The following is a 19,731-nucleotide window of genomic DNA, read 5'->3' as shown; positions in this document are numbered from 1 at the left end:
GTACTAACTACATGTCTTACACCAGTCAGTAACAAGATCAATAGACTGTCAGATGGTATAATTCCAAACAAACCTTGTAGTATATGCATAACAACATGATGTGCAATGAATGAATCAGAAGAGCCAGTTTACTTTCCATCATCTACATCAATCTGGCTATCACAATGTAATGTGACAAATCTACATATACAGGAAAATTGTTGATACTTATCATCACCAGCCTAACCTTCTTGATCACTAAACTAACAAAAACAAATGATTAAATCACAACACCTAGTGAGAAACAAACACGAAAAACTTTGCATGTAAACAAAAATCCTCTTTGGAGAAAAAACTTTGCTAATAACTAAACATCTCATCGAAAGCATGTTATAGATCATCCATCTAAATGGAAACCTCACTTGTGAATAGGACAAGGCAAACTGTTGCTCAAAGATAAAATATTTACAACTTTGGGTAGATCGCAACTTACATGCATCAAAACCTTCTGTTGCACTTACCATAACAGGTCAGTATTTGCTCCACCAAAGACTTAAACTTACTGACTTCAGGTAAAATAAGCCAAAGACATCATTTACATGCTTGACGGAGACTAGTCGACTTGTGTCCTATTCCTTCACTGGTACCAAGTTGGTAGGCACCACTGTAGTATCGGTTTTCTGGTTCTGCAGAGACTGAGCTAAGAAAGATTTCAGCTGATCAATAATGAGGTGTAGATAGCTTTTGCACACGAAATAACTTGAGCCACTGCCCAGCCACAAAGCTGAAAATGTAATTGCATCACAGCAAACTAGTGTCATAGTTGACATCAATATATGAGAAGGAAAATAGAAAAGATAAATTTTAGGGCCACAGTGACATGCCTCTTAAACCGAAACTTTCTGCTTGTATTTTCTTCTGAGCAAGGACAATCTTCTCTGAAGAGGCAATTTCTCATCCCTCTTTCCCATTTTATCCAAATAAAAGACAACCTTTTTTAAGGTTGTCAAAGCCTCTTCACTCTCAAAACCCATCTCTTTCTCTTGAATGTTCAACACTCTTTTCAGTGTTGCCAACACGTCGTTATCATCCTTTCCTAGTCTCATCTGAATGGACACTAGGCAATCAAGGGCTTCACCTGCAAATGAGCAATTCTATACAGAAATAATGAATCCTTGGAGTAGATATGACATGAACTTAACACATGGAAGGGTCCTTAATTAATAGCCACATTAATGCTAAGCAAGTTCTAAATTTTGTTATCATTAAAGATAGGCAACAATGGCTAAAAGATACAAAAACAATGACGCTTGGATAGGACCCTTAATGTGGTTGCACAATGCAGTGACAAGAAAAATAAACGTATACTACTGACTTCACAATTTCTTTACTACCATATATTTTCTAGAACCATCTCCAAAAACAAAATATGTTTCCTACAATGACTATTTTGACTTCTAGAGATAAAAAGCACTCTCATCAGATATCACAAGAAAACATGACAATCTTGCCGTTGAGGTCCTTATCCACTTTATGGGTAAAATATATAGATTTAAGACACATACTGCAAGTTGTGGTATGCTATCAACAGTATGACAGGAAACCTGTACAGCCTGATAATAAGAAGATATACACATTTACTTTTGGCACTTAAATCACTGGTCAAAGTTCCAATGAAGAAGGGATTAATCCTATCACAAAAATGATTGATTATAGATTTAGGCTGCAGCACATGGTTTCGTAAAATCCGTATGATTTTTCACTAATTATACTGGCTTCATCCATCAAAAGTACCACCACCCAGTAGAACATGAGGCATAAAGCTTCCAGAACTGGAATAATGCTCGAGTTTCTACTACAGAGTACAGAAGGCCACTTGTGCTACTGAATTTCCAATTTTTAGAGTACATGCAGCAATTCAGTTGCATAAGTTCCTGCACAAACTGTAAACTGAAGAGCTTTATATTTCCAGAAGAAAAAAAAAAGTATAACAAGCTCACCTACTGGAAGAGATTCCTTTCCAAATGCATCCTCACGGATGCGCACTACTTCTAGAGCGAGTCGCTCAGCTTCTTCATCTCTATCCAAATTGTATAATGTGACTGCAAGGTGTAACATAGGGACTGTAATTGACTGATCCTTTGGGCCTACTGTTCTCAACATAATGTGCCAACATGTCCTTAGCAAGCGTTCTGCCTCAGCAAAATTTTTGGAACGAGAATGTGACATGGCAATGTTTAGAAGGTGAGTCACTGAACTAGGATGTTCTAACCCTTTGTGCTTTTCAGATATAAGCAAACATTCCTCAAGTAATTCTCTGCCCTCCTGCTCCCTAAGCACAATAAAGACACAAACATGGTGCAGAGTTATGTCCAGACAACAAAACGTTAATTGAAACCAACATATCATAGTGCTTACCTTGATGGAGAACATTAATAGTATTTCTGATCTCTATTTGAAAAGATGGTGTTTAACCAAAAAAGTTGCATGACTCAAATCAGTCTGCTAAGCAGCAGTGACATCATAAATTTTGATGTACAGAGAAAAATATGCTTGACAGAAATGGATTCCTTTTTTCTAATATTGGATAGATCATGGCCTTGGGATATAATAAAACAAGTAGTTACATATATTCAAGTTATTCTTTACACTAACTGTGTAGCTTATCAGGATACAACTGCTCATTAATCATGACATCCTTAGTATTCTTCAGCAAGGTTCTACATTTCAGGTAGTTTTTATAAGTAGATTGTCTTATCTTTTTCATACTTGGCTTGATAATGTTTTATACTTCATGGTTGAGAGTCTTGAGACAATTGTCTGTACCTTGTGCTTCATTTTATGATTATATATCTCAATGTTGATAACATCATCTACATTTTGTGTCTGATATTATGGCTGCAATTTATATATGATTTTGTTGCAAATCATATGACCCGATAATGTTTTATATTTCATGGTCCCAGTTCAGAGGGTTTATCAGGCAGTAAGCCCTGTATCATATCTGGAGTGCCAAAAAGGGGTAGTTCACATTCCGTTTCAAGTCTGGACCAATATGTATTACCCAGTACATAGTGGTCCAGACAACATCAAACCATGTTCTTTAGTAACTCCAAATAATAGTTTTCCACCATATTCTTTTACCTGTCTGGCGAAACATTTTCTGATGGGATGAGTCTATTTGGGATCATTTTAATTGAACAATTAACATTATATATATATATATATAAATATATAACTGTTAACTACAGAAACAAAAAAAAAAGAAAAGGCAATGAATTCCATGAATACCATCACCCAAATAAATAGTTTGTGGTTTTCTGTTTGGACAAAATAATTCTACAACATAATATTAAAAAAAATTAGAATACCAACTTTGGCAAATGCAACACCCACCCATAACTCATCGGATAGAAAACAATGTGGTGAACATGTTTAAGCCCATGAAAACTTAGATGATGATGAGCTTGTTGATATTACTTGATTATAACTTTTTAAAATTTCCAAAACAATTTTGAATTTTGATATAAACTATATTAATAAAAACACTCTGGATTCTGAATTTTGACTCCATAATATTTTCACATCTACAGATGAAACCAACCAACCTTCCAAATCTCCTTCTTTTACTTTTTTTCTTTCATATCTCTCCTTTCCTTTTCTTCTAAAATTGAGGGTCCCTAATCACAAATAACACAAGTACCAAAATCCCCTAGATGATACTGCAGGAAGCAACAAGTGGACTTTGTAAGAAACTTATTCTCTTTCCTTAAAATTTATTAGCGACATTGCACATAAATTTTTTGTGGTCTGTGGATTAAAGATAATCATGGTGATGCTTTTAGGTTTTCGGAACTCAGAATGAAAGGGAAAAGTCTGAAATCTTTTCATAGCGCAGTAAAGACAGTCGGGTTCAGAGATTAATTTTAGGCATACTGCATCTGAAAATAAAAAATTAGCATGAAGATGGCATCGTATATCAAGAGAACAATGGGTAAAGCTATCATAGACTTCAGGAATTATGAACACAATCCATATATAAAAGCAATAAACATTTTCCATGGGTCCTACACTGCATACAGAATCAGATATATTGTGCAATTTACCTTCCTGCAACATGAAGTAGTTCTGCCAAATCAGTCCTCATTTTCTCAAGTAAGTCATCATTTACAGCCATATACTTTGCATCTTTAATTACTTGGAGACCACTTTTATACATAGAAATTGCTTCATTAATATTTCCTACAATATCAATACATGTTTAGAATAGACTAGAGCAGAGAAGAGAAAAAACCAAGGCTATAAATATTCTTTTGCCTGTAAAAGGGAGTTCAAATTTAGCATACTTAAAGAAAGTTTTGGCACCACTTACCCTTTGCACACACAGCATGTGACAAGGAGCACATAGCCATTCCCACCTTTCCATTATCTTCTCCATATATTTTTCTGTATATATCTAAAATTCTAGAAAGTAGAAGAAAATAGTCAAGAAAACTATTATTATCCTGATGTTAAAACACAAACTTAATACTTATGAGAAAAAAACTATTTCTTAAATTATTTTATTACCCACAAAAGTATAGGATGATCCATATGGAAACTGGCATTTGCTATTACAGGTACCAACGTTGGGGGCAAAATTTGCAATATGATGAAGAGGAACTGGAAACAACTTCTTATTAGCATATTATAAGTGAGAACATTTTGTCTTCCTCAGTCCAGCTTAGTGCTTGCCATTGCTCATATGAAAGCATGAAGTCAAAAGCAGTTTTTAGTTTCCTTTCATAACCAAGGACTGATTAAAAGGAACTCAGACATTGTCTAACCATTAATTCTTCTTCTGGCAAATGGACAATGTTATATTACTTGCTGAAGCTACATAGCAAGGGGACTGCCAACTCATAATGCCCATTGGAAAAGTCTAAAAGGTAAGTCATCAAGCTTCACCAACATTGAAAGTGAAGGAGAATCCAAGATCAAATTGAAGTGTCCAAAAAAGCTGAAAGCTAGAACAATGTATTGATGACCAATTTTGTTAACATCCTTCTAACACTTGAACCTCTCTGCATGCATCAATTTCATGTCCTTTCATTTTGCCAAATATTACAGAAGGTATTTCGATTGACAGGAAGAATATTTCAAATCACATCTTCTTTCTCCCTAGAAGCAGATTAGCAATTAAAGACATTATTTCCTCACCAAACTCTTTACTATTTACCATCTAAGCCAACTTCCAGCTTTGCATCCCTCAGCTCTTCTAATATTATCTATTAATGAACCAAGCAGATTTTCTAAAATTTATTCACTCAATTAATCTAAGCTAGTTAAACCTGTATATATACAGCCATCTGCACCAATACCATCCTTTGGTCACAAAGAGAAGGCAAGGTGATAAATACTTACCAGTGCTAATTAGGCTAAAGCTGATAATTGTTTTTCGAGTACCTACCGAGTAAGTCAATTCTTATGATCCAACAAGTTGTGATCCTCGATATGGCATGCATCCTTATTAGCACATCAGGGACAAATGTATTATTAACGCTGCATAGGTGACTGATCACCTGGGAAAATTTCAGGACAAATGCCACTTCCCACAAATCTTATGGGTGGGACCCATATGTCTACGTTTCATGCACTAGGGACCCCACAACATTTTGCAGTCAACCTAAATAGTTTTTTCCACTAATCATGGATGTCCAAAAGCAGGAACCTTTTAAATAAATTAGAGCTAAACTTTGAGGAAAATTTGGAGTTTCACAATGCAAACTGTCAACTGTTGTCTTCTACAATCAGACCAAAACTAAAAGACTCTTGATTCGCCAGTTTGTATTAACATGTTCTGATGTTAGTATATTAGGTGAGGATGACAAACATATGTACATGCACATCTTGTTGTCAAGCTGTGTTGCCAATTACAACTTTGACAAATGAACAATTATAAGAAACTATGCTACCAGTTAATCTTGAGATTCCTGTACTTCTAAGCTATGGAATTGTAATATTTAGTTCTAAGAATTTGAAAAACTCAAGCCAAGCCCATCTGTCATCAGGTCAAGAATATCCTGAGAGCAAGAGTATGTGTCCTTAAGAGTAATCCTCAACATGGAAAGGTTCGGATAGTTATGAGTCAAAACATAATTATAATTGATCAACGTTAGTGTATCTGAGTTAACAGAAAATACACAAAAGCCTGACTGCCACTCAAAAATCATAAAGCCTCAAATTCAAGTCAATAGACCACAAGACATGAAATACCCAATAAATATTGCAAAAACATGCAGTTACTTGTATGCTTTTTAAAAACCATACATAGCACTTACCTCTTAAAACAATCTTCAGCATTTGTTGCCTTCCCTTCACTGATAAAAATATTACCAAGAGCAGATAAAGGAATCACAAGATCTTCATTTTCAGTGCCTCTTGCATTCTCCAAGATATCAATAGCCCGATGATAAAGTGTTACAGCTTCAGAGACTCTTCCAGTAAATCCCAAGGCTTTTGCCATTCCCATAAGAGGTGTTATGAGAAAAGGACTGTAGGTTCCTGCATATAAATTGTATTTTTTAAGATATCTAATGTAACATATTATTTAATATTAGGTATTTTGCTGCAATACATGATTTTCTGCTAAATCTAAATAAAATCATACAGATTATGGACTCTTAAAACACTTCTAGTATCTCTCATATACATGTACGTACATGTGTATACACATGTACGTACATGTATATATGTATATCATAATGGTTAATACATGTGCCAGTTGTTCCTTAGCATGCTGCTTGTCAAAATTGTATAAAGACACTCAATTTCATATGCCAATGCCCTAAACATGTGTAAGCAAGCTGAATATGTTTAATGTTCTTTTATGATGTTCCCATGAAATTTGATGTCAACAGATTTGGTAAAGATGGGGGAGCTACATCTTAAATTGTGCTTTAGATATTTATAGGCCTCATACCAAACAAGTGTTTAACCTGTGGCATATAGGGTTCAAATGGTTGTCAGGCACAGATTCCACAAAAAAGTTTGACATTATTGTATATCCAAAAGAAATGCTCTATCTTCAACAAATTGCAAATTTTGGTTCAATAATTAAACCATCAACAAATCAATTGGCCCAAAGGTGTCTTACAGGATGAAAAGTTCAAGAAAGACCTAAATCCTATATCCTTGTTTTCCCTCTCTGTTCCAACCAAGCAAATCATGGACTGGATACAGAATGGGCCACTGTCCTTGCTACTTAAAACACACTCAAAACAATGTAACAAAAATCAAATACCACTGAGATATGACAATAACTATTACCCTAATCAGCACATACAATACAACAGTAACTAAAAGATTCTTAAGGAAGATGTCTTTTGTTATAACCTATAAGCAATTGCCTTGACGCTTACGTGAATGTCCATGAGAAAAAAATCATCACGATCTAAAGGATAGTCACTTGGAACAGCAATATGTACAGTGCACAAACTAGCTTGTTCGTGAGTTAATGACTATGCACATGAACATCAAACTAGTTACATCTTTTGTTAAAAGAAAACAAATAATATTAATTATTAAGTAGTTTGTTGCCTAGGCTATTGTCCAGGCATGACACTAGCTCTATCATCTATGGTCACCTAACATATGATGCAACAACACAGACAATAGTTAAATCTCACATCCTAGAGCATAACTACAAACAAGCATGTCGATAACAAAGAATTGTGATAGTAAATTTGACAACATCAACCAGATATTGAGTTCTTACCAAACTCTTGCTCTATGATTTTGAGACCTCTTGCATATAAACAAATTGCTTCCTCAAACTTCCCCATAGTGTTATACATACTTCCCATGTGCATCAATATTGAATCCATCAATGGTATGTCATCATGCAGATCACCAACTATATCTTTCAGCTGCTAGTCATTGAAAATATATCACAAAACAACAGCATGAAAGTTCATTAATAACTAAATGCTTTATGAAAGACATCAAACTTCCACTTTACATTCATAGAACATGTATGGTCTGAACAGTTCAAAGAGTACACAGATTGACAAACAAAAGCCCTAAAATGAATACAGATTAATCAGATTTTTATTATAGCGCAAGTCAACATACCATATTTAGCAGATGCTCAACAGTTCTAAAGTCGCCCATGCCCATGTATCCCAAAGCTAGGGTGTCAAGAATAGCAGCTTGTTCTATACCTTTAAAACCAGCATTTATCTGCTCTTTTACTGCTTCAAAATTTGCTTGAAGTAGATACACAGCATCATCTTTATTCCCCATCTCAAGCTTCGTTCTAACTTCAAGAAATAAATTTTTAAGTTGTCCCTCAAAATCATCCATGCCATTCGAAGAGTTAGTTGTACCATCAAGCATATTCGACCTGCTAGTAACCAATTTAAAATATTGTTTAGTCCAACTTACAAAAGAGTGGGTTGGAAACATCAGCAGCTATGCTTGCCACACCAGCATCATATGACCCCATTTGAAAATTAATATACATTTAATGCTTATGCTCGTCATATGCTACTGAGACAGTGACTTCTAAGTTTAAGGACACTTTTTAAGAAGGGAAAAAAAACAGATAAATTTGGAACAGGGAACACCCAGAAAACTTTCAAAGGGCTTTTTCTTTGATTGTGGCTGTCCATATGTCAAACAATAGACTGTGGTCAACAATGTCCAATCAATTTTTTTCCTGCATTGAAATTGTTGTTTATCATTGTCTATGTTTAGCATTATATTAACATAGCAATTCTTCATCTTCATTCTTAATATGGCATGCTCATATCAAGCAACAACACTACGTATGTCCACATGAAATCAGCATCAAATACATAATTATCTAACTATTTCTTTCCATGCTGTAAAACTTTTTAATGTATTAAATATTCAAAAGACCCTATATGCGCATTCCATGTCCCTAATTATGTTCTGTATAAGTTATTATAATATTGTCTTATGTCATGGGATGAACCGGGCAATTGACAAGCATTAAACAAACCAACAACTGAGAACATCAAGAATAATAATATAATCAAAACTCACCCGAAATGCATCAAAATTAAGAAAGGATAACCAAATTTAATAAGATCCTAAGGTGTAGATATCGAATAAATACAAAAGGAAGCAAGCTTGAACAGCAAACAAGTAGGGTGAAGCTCATAGTTCATACTATAAGATTTTAAATAAATGTACCAACATACACAGGAAACTTACCATACTAACCAGTACAATCAGCACAGTAACATACCCATACGGAACCAAAACCAGTACAGTATGGACAATATACCACAGAATCTGAAACAATAAAATAGATAAAATATTTGTGTGTGTTCATGATATGCCTTGATTATTTTCACTGGATCTAAAGAAAATGGAATGTTTATGTTAAGGATCACCCCATAATTTAAAACTGCAAAGAACAAGTGTGAACAAACGAGTTCATACCTTCACACTGATACTTCAAGGACAGTATAGTTCTCAGGACTAGGTCCTTTAAGTCTTGAAATACTAAATTTATCTGGAAGCCACTATACCATAATGCTGAAGAATTTAAATTGTAAAACTGGACCTTTCTAATTCACATACATGACACGTTGTTGAGATGCACATACATGGTTGTATGAGACTTCCTGTTTGGAGTACCATGAGGAATGTTTTGACTTTAAAAAGAAAGATAAAGCAATACCACATGCTAATAACACTCCATAGACAAAAATCAATTAGTTAGAAGATATAGAGGAAAATTCCTGCAAAAGGAGGTTCACTAGGACACCACTTAAACACAAAGCAGTGCATATCTTTGAACCTTGATTTAGTATACTTCTTCTACCTCTACTACTACTATGGATGCTGCTTCTACTACTTTCTCACCTCCTACTTCTTCCCCTTCTATCTTTTGGGAAAGTTATTTGCCTTATGGGTCATCATATTTTTGGACTTACATTTCATTCTTTGGTCGAGACAGTTAGATCCAAAGCCAGTCTGAAGCTACTGAATGAAACTATTCCTATAACTGTTGAGACCAACTAAAACTTGACCCACCTGTTCTTACTGTAAAACAATCAGGTACCTGATTGACAGAGATGCAGAACTTCGAGCGGCTGTCAGGAAAACGGATAATAGAAAATACAAGCACATAACTTAAGAGAAGCAAGGAAGGATACCCACCCCCGCGAATTTTCCACATCGCAGGAAACACACTCTTCTTCCAAAGCGTACCGCAGCTTGGGGAACCATTTTGCAGTTAAGCGCCGGGCCGCAAGCCTCGTGTAGACCTTGTAATCGCGTCCTACGCATCGCAGAGGAACCGACAAACTGAAGGAAAAGAAACGCAGGCATAAACACGACGCGATTAGAGCTTCTCTCCGGCATTCTATCAAACAAATTGAGAGCAGAATTTGGTCTAAGAGAAATTCCCTTCCAAGCGCCAACCGATCAAAGGAAAACAGATTGGTGGTGAACTTTTTGGATTACCTATGGAGCGGACGCGGAGGGAAACGGAGATGGATGAGCTGAGCGGCCATGGTTGCTGTTTCCGAGTGCGCCCGCGGCCGGTGGGGCGGTGCGCCGTCCTCGTTTGCGGGAGCCGACCCGGACGCGGATATAATTGTCCGTGCGTTACGAGACGATTATATCAGTGCTATTCGCGTCCATCTGGGCACCGCTTCTTTCTTAAAACATGTAATCTCGACCGTCCATGCAACTATGGACGGTCTACATCAATTCCAAACTATGTCAATTGAGAATAAGGTCTGATATCATGTGCTTATGAGAATATGAAATGTACAGAAAAATAATGACATCGACAAATAATTTAAAAAGGTAATTTCCATCTACCAATTATTCTGTTACGTGAATATGAACGTGGAAGAGTAAACAAAATAATATTAGATAATATAAAATGATCATTTAGAAAATAATATTTCTGATGCGCTTTGTGTATATTGAGTATGAATAAAGGGCTCTGAATTTTATATATACATAGAAATTTTCATATAATAATACAACTATGAATGCACCAAGTTTATTTATTTGTAAGCGATGATTGGAATTCCCAACCTATATAATATTATACTTTTTGAATGATATCGAAAAGTTTTCGAAGGCAAGGAAGAGTTTGCATTTATGAAATTGTGGTACTTAACTTGGTGCGAGTGTAAAATATTGAATGAGAGTCTCTTAGGAGTCTTAAATATATCACTATGAACAGCATAAATCGGGGGAAAAAGAAAAAAGAAAAATCATCATCATGTTTTTATCATGTAATTTCCCATACAAAATGATTATAACACCGTTATAAAAAGTTGCACGGCCGCTATTTTAAAGCCGACTGTTACAAGTTATGACTCCCGAGCTCGTCATTGGATTCTTGCACAGCGGCAGTAGACGAGAAACGAAGGAAGAACCCTAACAACCAAACCATCTCGATCGAAGGAAAACCCCTAGAGATCAGAAGAAATCACGAAGAAATTAGACGAAGCAATGGAGCGATCGCGGTCCAAGAGGAGTTATCACTACGACCCCGACGCCCACTCCCAAAGCCCTCCCCCTCGATCCAAACCCCGCTATGACGGCGGCGGCGGCGGCCATCACCGACGCGGCAACCACCACCGGCGCAGCGGCGACCGGCGTGGCCCGCCCCCGCCCCCGCCTCCCCCTCCACCCCCGCCCCCGCCGGCGCTCCCCTCCTCCTCCGCACCCTCCCCCTCCCACAAGGCCCAGGACGGCTCCCCCCACCCCGGTGCTGTCACCACCTTCTTCCGCATTCTCTGCCCCGACGCCAAAGTCGGCGGCGTCATCGGCAAGTACGGCAGCATCATCAAGGCCTTCCGGCAGGACACCGGAGCGTGGATCAACGTCCACCAGCTGGCCCCCGACGATGACGAACGGATCATCGAGACGTCGGACGACCGGAGGCGGGAGCCCGACGGCCGCCCGCCCCAGTACTCGCCGGCGGAGGAGGCGTTGCTGCTGATCCACGAGAGGATTGTGGATGCAGACTTCGAGTTCGGTGGTGGAAACGAGGAGGGATACGGCGGTGGAGGGTGGGGAGGTGGGGTGAGGGATCGAGGGAGGCTGACGACGAGGCTGGTCGTGCCGAGGTCCCATGTGGGGTGCTTGTTGGGCAAGGGGGGGAAGATTATCGAGCAGATGAGAAATGAGACCAAAACCCACATCCGGATCTTGCCACGGGATCAGTACACACCTCGATGCGTCTCGGACACCGAGGAGATAGTTCAGGTAGCACCAACACTCTTGTCTTAGCCCATATTTTCCTCCCTCTGCAGTTTTATTGGTGCAGAACTTATAGTTGCAATAGCTTCTGAAATGTTCTTAGATTTACCGTTTTGAGATTGCACCAATCTACGGTTGATCTTCTAATGCACTTGAAAACTAATATGCTGATACCTTAAGTTCGCTGCTCCCATCAGTTTCCAGTTGGCGGAGAAGGTACATATATGGACTCTTATACAGTATTTGTGTCAGATACGCTTGACATGAGATTATTACTGTTTAAAATGACCATTGAACCATCATTCTAGAAGATTATTGGTGTCATTACTATCTTATGATGGTTGTGACTGCTGTCACTTGGTGCTTAATGTTAATAAAGAGTTTAACAGCACATAAATCCTTCAACGCGATATTCGCATGTAACAAGCAGCATATCCTTAATATTCTATCGTACTTTAACAATCTGAATTGTACATATTTTCTGATGTTGCATCATTATTCCTATATGTATTTATTACATACTCTATACATAATTTACAGTATTAGATTGGCGACAGGCAAGCTGTTGGAATTTCTATGGTAATGGTAGTTTTACATGGAAATCCTCACAATTTTTGTATCCTTACTAGTTCAACAAACTAATTCTATTCCTGTTGATGTACATTATTTCTTCATGAACTGAAACTTCATGGTTTATCTTTATTGCAAGTTTGATTTTTTTTCTTATACTGCCCCCACCTCTTTTTCAGGTTGTTGGAGAGGGCAATTGTGTGAAGAAAGCTGTAGCAATTATTTTATCTCGTTTAAAGGAGAGCTTGCATCGTGATCGTGGTCCCTTCCGTGGACGAGTGTATTCACCAGAGCGCTACGATGAGTTTGTAAACAACACACAACATATATCAGCTGTTGAAGAATCTTATTTGGCTTCACGTTCTTCATCTGGATTAGATAGAGCAAGAAATAACTCATATGGTTCTCTCCCACCTGGATACTCATTTGATTCAGATGGAAATCCCGTGAATGACCACTCGCAGGCATTTCCCTGTGAGGACCTTGTATTCCGTATTCTTTGCCCCCATGACAAAGTCGAGAGAGTTATTGGAGTAACTGATGGAATCATTGAAATGCTGCGAGCTGATATAGGCGTGGACGTGAGTGTTGCTGATCCTATACCAGGTTCAGATGAATGCATCATAACTATTACTTCAGAAGAGGTACTTAAAGAACTACTGTTATGATGCACCCGTACCAACTTTTCTCTTTGAATGACTCAAAACCATAACTAGGTTCACTTTAAGTAAATTAGGTTTGATAATGCCAAACTGTTTTATGTCCATCTTAAATATGCAACTAAGGAATATCTGTCTTTATGGTTTGCCAATCTTTTGTCTAGCGAACATGATCTCTCTATGAAGTTTTTTGCTTCAAGAAGATTTGTGATTGTCAGATATTTAGAGGTATATCAAACTTCTAGCTCCATCCAAGAGATTCAGTCGAAGAGAAAATTTTACTTCTAAGATTTTAATCTAGCTTCTATTATCCTCCTACACCCAAAATACTAATTGCTTTAGCAAGAAGAGATTGCTTACAACTTTTTCTGACAACAATCTAATTTAGTTCCTTTTAGTGATGTTTTTTTAGAGTAATTGATGCTGTTTCCCATGAGCTTGAATGATAGAAAATGTTTATGATTGTGCACCAGGGGCCAGATGATGACCTTTTTCCAGCTCAGGAAGCTTTGTTGCATATCCAAACTCACATAGTAGACCTTGGTCCTGATAAGGATAACATCATAACAACAAGGCTTCTTGTTCCAGCAAGTGAAGTTGCTTTGCTGGAGGGGATGGATGGGTCACTGTCGGATATACGAAGATTGACCTGTGCCAATATACAGATATTGCCAAAAGAAGACCTTCCTCCTTGTGCAATGGAGGCTGATGAACTTGTACAGGTTTGTGCCTTACGATATTAAAAAATTTGACACTTTTCTGGAGACTAAGTTTAACATATGTCTTGTCTTTCATATGCACAAGCCATTCTTTTCCTTTTTTGTACAAAGTTCATATATACTATATGCAAAATTGGCAATTACTTGCAGATTGTAGGGGAGATCAGAGCAGCGAGAAATGCTCTTGTTCAGGTGACTGCAAAGCTACGTGATTATCTTTACCGTGATAATTCTGTACCAAGGGATGCATTGCCACCTTCAATCTCTGCCCCAGTCCATGCTGTTACCGGTACTGGACGGGATTCTAATTCTCCTGTCAAAGTATCAACCGGTGAAGCCTATCAAGGAGGTGATCCTCAAGCAGAAGTCTATCAAAGTATTCATGCTACAATAGGTACCTGGCTGCCAAAGGTAAATATTTTTCAGATCTAAACTCTTTGCTTCCTGTAGTTGATTGCTGATAAATCTCTCTCTCTCTCTCTCTCTCTCTCTCTCTCTCTCTCTCTCTCTCTCTCTCTCTCTCTCTCTCGTGTCATTGTTGTTTATATTATTGAAAAAAGGATGATTAGCTTTGATGAAGTTGTTCAAGTGACCCTGTTGAGCTTTCAGAAATTGGTTTCATTATTTTTGCTAAAATTCTGGTAGTACCAATTGTAGAAATTGGTTGCTTTAGGGTGTTTTGTCGAGCTTTCCATTAAGGTATGCTAGTGTCCTGGACTTGCCCTCCTAGGTATCGGAAACACTTTCGGTCGATAGGTTTGTGAACAATCATTGCTGCCCCTCTTTCTCCCTAAGCAATTGGAATTTAAACTTACATCCTTCTTATAGATCTTATAAGCATCTGTCTATTCGTTTTCTTCTGTCATTTGTGTCCCTACACATCTAACGAACATCTGTACATCTCCTAGTGTTAACTTTAAACAAATGTATCATGCACTTCTCCATCATTATTTTTTTCGCATGTTATCCTGAATAACAATAAATCAGAAACTGATAGATCCAATTTTATTTTGCTTTAGATCCTTTTTCTATTAGATATTAGATCTTGTATGGTGTTAGATCACTTCTGCTACAATTGTTTACTGTGACTTCACTTCTATGATAATTTTTACTTCTTATTGTAGTTTGCAAAAAAGGAAGCAAACTTACAATTGACAATGAAAAATGAGGAGCTATTAAACTTACGTTGCTGACATTACCATCTATAGATGTAGTCACACCTAAGCCTAGGCTTCAACGCACCTAATTTTATTCCAATCTAGATTGATGGGAGAATTCAGAAGCATCTTACAAAATTGGAAATAGCCTAGGTCCTTGTCAATCAACTAACCCAGTTGATCTATTTCTCTTTTACGAAAGCCAAAAAGATGTGGACATAGACACAAGTTACTTTTTTGCAGTATTAAAAGTTCATATATTTTTGTCACTTTCAAAATTCAAGGATGCTGAATTGTTATATCCGCTAAAGATCTTCACTTCTATATTTGACTATTAATTGTGTTTTATAGATAACCTAACTTCTAATTCACTGCATATTTGTTATCCAAGGGTGTCTCCATTTTCCAATTGATTTTATCATGATCTGAAGTATCCAAGTCACTCATTGTCTTTAATGAGACAATTTCTTTCTTTATGGTTGCCAAGATAGTCAGGGGTCTTCCCAAAAGGTTTTCCTGACAAATTCCTGTTCTGTATTTATGATTTGATGATGTCTTCCATTTGTTAATAAGCTTCTATAGATGTATCGATCAATTATGAGAAATTAGCTTTTTCTGGCAATCAGGACTCTGGAGGTTGTCCGAGTGGATCATCTGAACAGAAAGAGAGCAATGCCAGTGATGAAGTGAGGCCAAGTAGTGTGAGAAGGTAAAACAGTTCTGCTTTTCCTTTAAGCTTTGAGTTGTATACCATTTGTGTACGGTTAAGGCTGTATATATTATCCTCCCTAGACTCCGCATTGGCAGTAGCCTGAGCATTTATACTATATGCTCAAGTTCTTTATCCTTGTTTTTTCATCAGATTTAATGTCCCTCTGGTCACCAAGAGTACGTTGGAAGTTATCATACCAGAGCATGCAGTTCCAAGTCTAATTATGAGATCAGGGAGCAAGCTTGCTCAGATCAGTGAAGTGAGCTTGCCACAAGCAACAGTTTTTATTAGAAGTTACAAAGAATGCCACTTAGAATTTTTCTTATATATCAATTGAACAGATATCTGGAGCAGCTGTTACGCTCATTGAAGATAGACCAGAGCAGACTGGAAAGATTGTTCAAATATCTGGAAGTCCGGAGCAGGCTGAGAAAGCCCAGAGTCTGCTTTTGGGATTTATATTAAGCAGTAAGGGGCCTTGCTACGTTTCTCATTTCAAGATTCAGTTAAAGTTTTATGATAAATAAACATGACTGACCCAAGTCTCGTACTTAAAATACAGCTCAAGACGATATCCCTTCAAATCAATCGAAGTAATGCTGAAATTGTGGTGCCAGCTAAATTTTGACCTTTCTCATCTATGATTAGCCTTCTGGGCCATTCACTTCAGAAAAAATGTAAAGGGTGATCTTGTTTTGCATATTCAGGTAATGATGCCTTCTTTTACTGATTCAGCACCAGGAATGTGACTGATATGTTAAACTAATCAGTCGAGTGCAATTTTTTCTGTTGACTTATTCAAAATATGTTAATTCAACTTAAGATGTGATCCCTTAGCATATCTTTTCTATGCCTCAAATTGAGATATTCGAATACAGACTTTGCAAGCTTAAGTTGTTCTCCTATATGAGGTGCCTAGTGCCTTTTACCCATATTCTACTTCTTGGTCCAACAGCCTGCTAGGTTGCATTACTATGTGCAGGAACAGCTTTTAGGTGCCTCATTTAGCTTTTGAACCAGTTGCTTAAAGCCAGACCATCTCAAACATTCACATTACATTTATGGAACTAAAAATGAGGTGTAGTACCTTTTTCCTGAATCCTGAAGAATAAAAATAGGCAAATAGTGTGGGGAATAAGATTTATGTAAATTTCCCAATTATTTTGCAAGATAGGCACATGATTAGTAAGGTTTAATACACATCGCATAATTCACAAAATGAAACATCACTAAGTCATTTAAGTTAATCATATATCGTGTGCTCACAAATCTTTTCCCTTCAGTGCTATATTGCCATATAGTTCAATCTAGATTGCCATATTTACTTCTTGTCAACCAACCTAGCAATAAATTTCTAATCAAACAATTGACCAATACCAACTGGAGTAGAATTGATTGTAGATCTAGATCCAAAGTATATCAACTGCACCAAAGCGCTGTGAGTTGGTTACTTCGTTACCAATTTGCACCTCTGGGATATATGTCCACTTCAACTTAATGATGTTGGTTTATGTAGAATCGTGGTACAGAGCTTATTTTGCTTGTTCTCCAAATGATGGAGGTTGTTATTTGAACTTCAAGACTATTTTCTTCTCGGCAAAACAAATGGGTAACTAGTTTCAATGGCAATTAATGGCTGACCTAGAAATGTTACATTACACTTTTGAGAGTAGATTTTTCTGTTGTCACTGTTGTTTTGTTAGTACATCCTTGACTACCTTCTATCCACAATGCTCAGTAAGAGAGTAGATTAATTGATATGGTTGATAAAAGTTTGATATAGAGAAAGACTTCTAAACACTGGGAAAGATAACTTGCTATCCTTGCATTACTTACTATTGTTCCAAAAGAAATATAATCTATAAAATTTCTATTAATTATTTGCATAAATTCAACTATATTACTAACTCATATCAAGTCTTCTTAAAGTCTAATTCTTGATGCAAATTTGCAGTAGTTTAGTTCTAATCATTATGCAAGAAACAACCCTCAAACCTCTTAAAAAAGTGCAGTTGCTTCGACTTCTTAGAGCATCCAGGATAACATATTTATTTTCGTCCCAACCTAGCAATTGGCTATCAAATTAGATTTCCAATATGTCAGTCGTGTTGTATAGTGGCAATCAAGGTTTTAAATGTCTAGACTGAAAAGAACCGATTAGTATTTATTAGTCCAACCAAGAATTAATATAAGATTTATTAGCTTGATCTGGTTGATATACATTTCCTTTGTGATACAACGTGAGACAAGTCGATATGCCATCAGATATATCACTACTGTACCAATCCAATAAGATGCCAAGAGTGGACCAATATTTTAGATCTTGTTACCAATAATTTGTGATTTACTGCAGTCTATCATGTTGGGCATGAGAACTACATGAATCCTTGAAAACTGCTAATTTTCTATATGACATGTTTATGACTTCCAATTTAGAAATCTTCATGTTTGTCCATTGCTTACTTTTCCCAATTTCAACATGACTGTTGATTGGTTTCTTCAATAAGGCAGATTGCATTCGGGTTGTTGCATGCATCAGAGGATTGCAGCTGAATTTATACCATTGTCCTATTTTCTCAATAATATGTTCCACGTCATATATTCAATTATTCATGAGAATGACTGAGAAGAAAACTGTGGAGCACCTAAATAGGTCTTTGATACACTTGGTTCTTTTGGCCCCATGACATTCCTTTTTTCTCATGTTTGCAATGAATACTTTTGTAACACTATGTGCATTGATTCCTTATTCACACACATTTAATTCTTCTTTGCAGAGAATGGTCATGAAAGAAAGCTATACACTCTCCAAAGACGAGATTAAATTCAAAGAATGGTTGGTCTAATGTGCATTTTGAAGTTTTTTACTCTTTTGATGTCTCACTTCCTAAATTGACTTGGAATCTTACTTAGGTAGGTGCTTAATTCAATGTAGGGTTACCCGATTGTCCATATTGAGTTCCTTTCTGTTTTTGGTGTATTCTGAATTAGTGATAGTTTGAATTTTATACTTTAACCAGCTCTGATTAACGGATTGTCATACTTATTGTGATGTTGGCCCGAATGCAGGTTAAGACCAAATCAGTATATACTCTACATGGACTAATGTGTCCACATGACACTTTTTTTTTTTTGTAACCTTTTATCAGACTACATTGTGATGCTCTTCAAATCATTTGTGTGGATAATTTCTGAACCTTTCATGGTAAAGGAAAAACATGATTAGAAGGATGAGGCTCTGGTTGGATTGACTGGCGTAAAGACATTAAAACCAGCGCTATTACATTCACTGACCGGACAGATGAATACACTATTGTTCACATAAAATAATTTAATTTAACCATTGCATGCTTTTCAGAGATTCTCACAACATAGATAAAAGATTAGTTCTTTAAGTTGTTTCTCAGACATTGTCTCACCATAATGAGAAGGGAGCTTAGACAGGCTACATGAGAAGGGAAGCCTAAAGGTTTCTATTAGGCTCTTCTCTTTGGGGAGGCCTCAAGAATTAAGCAGAAACAAAAACAGGTACGTGTTTTCTTCAGTTTTTCCAATATGTCACATAGCTCATATTTGACCAACATTGATTTTCTTCATATTTTGGTTGAGGTATTCGTATCATGCTAAATTTACAGGAACAGTTTGGCATAATTAGTATCTGTTCACATGCAAACATATGCCGCTTCTGCCTTTGC

The 19,731-nt window shown here is 36.9% G+C and overlaps 2 protein-coding genes across 4 annotated transcripts; one reads left to right on the top strand and one right to left on the bottom strand.

Moving 5' to 3' along the window:
- Positions 1 to 306: 306 nt before the first annotated feature.
- On the bottom strand, positions 307 to 10,600 carry LOC135583655 (uncharacterized). Of its 2 annotated transcripts, XM_065140550.1 has the most exons (10): positions 10,459 to 10,600; positions 10,153 to 10,299; positions 8,092 to 8,362; positions 7,736 to 7,886; positions 6,300 to 6,522; positions 4,352 to 4,443; positions 4,086 to 4,221; positions 1,980 to 2,311; positions 864 to 1,117; positions 307 to 763 (listed from the first exon to the last, which is right to left on the bottom strand). In XM_065140550.1, exons 1-9 carry the CDS (start codon positions 10,506 to 10,508, stop codon positions 867 to 869), a joined length of 1,653 nt encoding a protein of 550 aa, XP_064996622.1. In that variant the 5' UTR covers positions 10,509 to 10,600; the 3' UTR covers positions 307 to 763; positions 864 to 866. The 2 variants fall into 2 exon arrangements, with proteins under 2 accessions (XP_064996622.1, XP_064996623.1); XM_065140551.1 differs by lacking the exon at positions 307 to 763 and having other exon boundaries at positions 1,000 to 1,133.
- A 728-nt stretch (positions 10,601 to 11,328) lies between these two features.
- LOC135631917 (RNA-binding KH domain-containing protein RCF3-like) lies at positions 11,329 to 19,088 on the top strand. Of its 2 annotated transcripts, XM_065140035.1 has the most exons (9): positions 11,329 to 12,225; positions 12,969 to 13,433; positions 13,922 to 14,170; positions 14,318 to 14,578; positions 15,951 to 16,033; positions 16,187 to 16,295; positions 16,378 to 16,504; positions 16,599 to 16,743; positions 18,814 to 19,088. In XM_065140035.1, the coding sequence occupies exons 1-8, from the start codon at positions 11,467 to 11,469 to the stop codon at positions 16,631 to 16,633; spliced, it is 2,088 nt and encodes a 695-aa protein (XP_064996107.1). In that variant the 5' UTR covers positions 11,329 to 11,466; the 3' UTR covers positions 16,634 to 16,743; positions 18,814 to 19,088. The 2 variants fall into 2 exon arrangements, with proteins under 2 accessions (XP_064996107.1, XP_064996108.1); XM_065140036.1 differs by lacking the exons at positions 16,599 to 16,743; positions 18,814 to 19,088 and having other exon boundaries at positions 15,934 to 16,033; positions 16,378 to 16,407.
- The last annotated feature ends 643 nt before the right edge of the window (positions 19,089 to 19,731 follow it).

Source organism: Musa acuminata, chromosome BXJ3-2, assembly GCF_036884655.1.
Source record: "Musa acuminata AAA Group cultivar baxijiao chromosome BXJ3-2, Cavendish_Baxijiao_AAA, whole genome shotgun sequence".
NCBI classification, from domain to species: domain Eukaryota; kingdom Viridiplantae; phylum Streptophyta; class Magnoliopsida; order Zingiberales; family Musaceae; genus Musa; species Musa acuminata.
Note: the sequence above shows the minus strand (reverse complement) of the source record. Positions and strands in the feature narration are given on the sequence as shown.